Source organism: Hibiscus syriacus, unplaced genomic scaffold (assembly GCF_006381635.1).
Source record: "Hibiscus syriacus cultivar Baekdansim isolate YM2019G1 unplaced genomic scaffold, ASM638163v2 tig00110773_pilon, whole genome shotgun sequence".
NCBI lineage: Eukaryota > Viridiplantae > Streptophyta > Magnoliopsida > Malvales > Malvaceae > Hibiscus > Hibiscus syriacus.
The window spans coordinates 498,712-503,809 of NW_024062855.1; the positions used below are offsets into that span (position 1 = coordinate 498,712).

At 36.7% G+C, this 5,098-nt stretch overlaps 1 protein-coding gene across 2 annotated transcripts; it reads left to right on the plus strand.

Moving 5' to 3' along the window:
• Positions 1 to 200: 200 nt before the first annotated feature.
• LOC120139780 (probable glycosyltransferase STELLO2) lies at positions 201 to 4,486 on the plus strand. Of its 2 annotated transcripts, none has more exons than XM_039154917.1 (3): positions 201 to 2,029; positions 3,414 to 3,540; positions 3,789 to 3,914. In XM_039154917.1, exons 1-3 carry the CDS (start codon positions 330 to 332, stop codon positions 3,813 to 3,815), a joined length of 1,854 nt encoding a protein of 617 aa, XP_039010848.1. In that variant the 5' UTR covers positions 201 to 329; the 3' UTR covers positions 3,816 to 3,914. The 2 variants fall into 2 exon arrangements, with proteins under 2 accessions (XP_039010848.1, XP_039010847.1); XM_039154916.1 differs by having other exon boundaries at positions 213 to 2,029; positions 3,858 to 4,486.
• Positions 4,487 to 5,098: the final 612 nt, after the last annotated feature.

Here is a 5,098-nt window from a genome sequence, read left to right on the forward strand (position 1 = left end):
GTGCCTCACATTTCCCAGAGTCTGGTGGTAAATGCAATAGAATGAGTTGAATCTTATGGTATTAGAAACAAAAACAAAATAAAATAGAAAAAAATTGCAGAAGAAGACAGGACAACGATCCGCCAAGACTCAACTGCGTACAATCTTACATTAAAGCCTACCAAAACCCGCCACATTTCTTCCCGTCAGATAGATTGTCTGTCAATTCTGTTTGATTACTCTTTCACTTGACACAAAGCACACGAGTCAAGCTAATGAGAGTAGCCTAAGGATCATAGGGGAAGATCTACCCAGATTTTGGCTTTGTGAATTCTAGGCTAAAAAATCAAATGTTGGTCCAAGATCGTGCAGCTCCCAAGTCACCAAAGCCTCCCCAGATCCGACCCCTCCCTACGGTTCAATCCAACAGATTCGCCGAGTCGAAAAAACTCGATTTCTCCACATGGGTTTCCGAGAATTTCTACAGAATCGTCGCAGTCATTGTCCTAGTCACCACTGTCGCCGCCGTTTTCTTCGTCTACAGTTCCACCAACATGGCTTCCCTCCTTTGCCTCCAGTCCCAGACCCAACGCGCCATGGATTCCATATCTCTCCCTCAAATCAACTGGAATTCAATCAAACCCATTGCTGACAAGACATCACCGTATGCTAATTTCAGATCGGAGCAGTGGGTCGTTGTCTCCGTTTCAAGTTACCCGTCCGATGCATTGCAAAAGATGGTGAAGATTAAAGGGTGGCAGGTTTTGGCAATTGGGAACTCGAGGACACCCAGAAACTGGAGCTTAAAAGGTGCGATTTTTTTGTCCTTAGATATGCAAGCTAGTTTGGGTTTTCGAGTTGTGGATCATCTACCGTATGATTCTTACGTTAGAAAAAGTGTTGGTTATTTGTTTGCGATTCAACATGGTGCTAAAAAGATCTTTGATGCCGATGTTCGGGGTGAAGTAATTGATAATGATTTAGGGAAACATTTTGATGTAGAATTGGTAGGGGAAGGAGCTAGGCAAGAAGCTATATTGCAGTATAGTCATGATAATCCTAATAGGACTATAGTCAACCCTTATATTCATTTCGGGCAACGGTCGGTTTGGCCGAGGGGATTACCATTGGAAAATGTAGGTGAAATTGGACATGAGGAGTTTTACACTGAGGTTTTTGGTGGGAAACAGTTTATACAGCAAGGGATTTCAAATGGGTTGCCGGATGTTGATTCGGTGTTTTATTTTACTAGGAAATCGGGTTTGGAAGCCTTTGATATTAGGTTTGATGAGCATGCACCCAAAGTGGTGCTGCCACAAGGTATGATGGTGCCGTTGAATTCCTTTAATACGATTTACCATTCATCAGCATTTTGGGCTTTGATGCTTCCTGTTTCTGTTAGTACAATGGCTTCAGATGTATTGAGGGGTTATTGGGGACAGAGGCTTTTGTGGGAGATTGGTAGTTATGTAGCTGTGTATCCACCTACGGTTCATCGGTATGACAGAATCAAGGCATACCCCTTTTCAGATGAGAAGGATCTTCACCTGAATGTAGGTCGTTTGATCAAATTTCTGGTGTCATGGAGATCAAATAAGCATAAATTGTTTGAGAAGATATTGGAATTGAGTTATGCTATGGCAGAGGAGGGGTTTTGGACCGAGCAGGACCTCAAGTTTACTGCTTCTTGGCTTCAAGATTTGCTTGCTGTAGGTTATCAGCAGCCAAGGTTGATGACATTAGAATTGGACCGACCACTGGCAACTATTGGTCATGGGGATCGAAAAGAATTTATCCCTCAGAAACTGCCATCCATCCATCTAGCAGTGGAAGAAACGGGAATGGTTAGTTCTGAGATTGGGAATTTGATTCGTTGGAGGAAGAATTTTGGAAATGCTGTGCTTATCATGTTCTGCATTGGTCCCGTGGAACGTACTGCCTTGGAGTGGAGATTGCTTTATGGGCGGATATTTAAAACTGTGGTTATTTTGTCTGCAAAGAAGAATTCAGATCTTGCTGTTGAAGAAGGTCAATTAGTTCACCTTTACAAGTAAGTTCCCTGAAGAATCGTTTCTTACCCCAGGCATTTTACTTTTAGTTTATCAATTTATTTGTCTATGGTGCATCTTGCTTAGAATTTTGATTATTGAATATTCTTACTTTCTTCTCTTTTGAATTTTTCTTGGGAGAATAAAGTGTCATTCTAGTTTTACCACATAGCTTTTCCTTCGAGCCATTAGAGTTCAGATTTGCCTGATTTTATTTCATCCTTAGCCGGTAACTCATGATCTTAACCTCTGAGTTTATGTTAATCATGATGCTATAAATTATTTTATAAAATTTGAGGTAGTGAAAGCAAGAACCAGTAAATAGCAGAGTGTAATATTATTAGGTAGTGGAGGGTGATATGTGTTGTATAAAGCAACTTGTAATCAGTTTTTTTGAACTCAAAAATGAGTGAACTATTGAAAGTAACATACAAATTTTAACATTGGTTTGGGGAAGTATGAGGCTCAGATGCTTCACAAAAATTTCATGATGGAATCATTTACTCGTAGGTTATAGGTGCTTGGAATGTTACTGGTGTTAGAATTTTCTCCGATTGGGCCTACCCCATTTTCATTAGCTGTTCCGGTATCCAGGCATGATTTCTTCTGTTGTACAAGAAGTTATTAACTCCAAATATATTAGGTATACTTTGTGAGGTGTATTTGACTCGAAGTTATTTTTACAAAGGGATTTTGTTAGCCTTCAGCAGCAAAAGTTGTATTTCAATGAGTCCTTGCTTAAAGTTGTATGGTGTTTGAACTGGGTTTTGCAGCGTTTTTGATTTGTTGATTCTAGATAGTATCATCAGATATTTTAAAATCTCAAAGATTGTCCTCTTTTTTTATTTCATTTATATCCATGACAACCCATTTCTTTTCCGATTCTAGATAGTATCTCTGCTTTCTGTTGCAACATCGTACCTAGGCTCCCCCTTCTCTCTTCAGTGAGGTTTTTTCCTTGTAGGAGGAGTTGAGGGGAAAACACTCTTTCAATCAAAAGCCATGGATTCATGGTTAGTTTTCGATTGAGAATAAACTGTGTAAACAATTAATCATTTCCTTTAATGAGGCCCTATTCTTATAAAAAAAAATTAATCATTTCCTTGAAGGAGTTATCTTATACTGCAAATGAATTTTCCTAAACAAAGATTGAACCATAATTGCCTTTTCTTTTCCTAGTATGTTGACATGTAAGTTAGGTTTGGTATGAAGTCAATTAAGTTGTTGGCATGTTCCTTTCGTCTGAACTAAGTCTTCCTAAAGGCAGCAAACTGTTGTTAAACGGTCAATTAATAGTTGATAATCATGGAAACTTAGCTCTTAAGTCATGCCTGTTTTACTGGGCATCTGTTATGTTTACTAATTATCTCGTAACATATTTTACAGGCAGCTGCCCAAGATATTTGATCGATACTCTAGTGCGGACGGCTTTTTATTCGTTGAAGACGATACCGTTCTTAATTACTGGAATCTACTACAGGCAGACAAGGCTAAGCTATGGATTACAGATAAGGTACTTAAACCTTCTCGGTTAGCCTTTTCTTTTGGTGCTTACTCTTGACATGTTCTTTTCAATATTTAGAACTAGTTTATATTAGTAATTTTCCTAGGACTTCGGGTTTTATATGTTTCTTTTAACCATTTATAATCGATTATTTATTGTTCTGGTAGGTATTTTGTTTTGCAATAGATTTGCCATTTATATGAAGGAAACAGTTTGAAGTGGTATAAAATTTTATTCATTATGTTACTGAGAAATGGAAATTGTTGATAATGAGTAACTACTAAGTCGCTGTTATTACTTGTCTTCTGCCATTTGATGGGATTTAGGTATCCATGTCTTGGACAGCGGCGTCGACCAAAGAAAATTCGGATTGGTATTCAAAGCAAGCGGACATGGTAAATAAAGTTGTTAGTAGAATGCCAGTTCACCTCCAAGTAAACTATAAAGAAGCCGTGAAGAATGAGCAAAGCCTAATAATTTGCAGTTGTGAGATATTCTACGTTCCTCGGCACTTTGTTTCGGACTTTGTTGATCTCGTTAACCTGGTTGGCCATTTAGATATCCATCAAAAGGTAGCTGTACCCATGTTCTTTTTGTCGATGGATTCTCCTCAGAATTTCGATTCGGTGCTGAGTACAATGGTGTATAAGCAAGATCTACCTTCAACTAATTCCTCTTGGACACATTATTCGGCACAAGCACCGGCAGTTCATCCATGGAAGGTGTCAAGTGAGGAGGAGTTCATAAAGCTAATAAGAATAATGGCGGAAGGCGATCCCCTCCTAATGGAGTTAGTTTGAAGGTGAGGTTGGATGAGGACCACTTCTGTATCTGTAATACCAAACATTTTTTTTCCTTTAGGTTCCTTAATTTTTTAAGAGGAAGGGAACTTCCCTGTAGATGGTTTACCTTTGTATACAAACCGCGAACACAACTGCAAGGAATTATGGAATTTGCTCTAGTGAATCTTTTACAAAAATATAAACGAACATTGAGCGGCAATACTTACATCTTACATCAATGCATCACAAAACTTACATTGACAGCAAGCATCACATTATCATTGACAATACTTTCCATCTACCTCTTTATTCTCTATAATATAGATATATATATATATATATATATATATATATATATATATATATATATATATATATATATATATATATATATATATATATATATATATATATAGTCAAGATTAATAAATAGAAATACTAGAATTCATCGAGCGATCTTGAGTTGTCAATAAGTTAAGAAAATTTTAAATCTAAAATAAATAAAGATATCATCTTATAATAATCTCAGAATATTCCAAAATAATAAATAAATAAGAATACTAATTTTTACAAGATAAACACTTAATGATAATCTTATCTATTTTGAAATTTATTCTCAGTGATTAAATGCACACATCTTAAATAAAATTTTCCATTCTAAATTCCAATCAGCAATACATAGTTACTATCATATAATTATTTTTCCAGCAAAAGAAAAGGGATGATATATAGATATTTTTACAGAAAATTAGCAACTTAGGCGATTAAGAAATCACTGGGATATT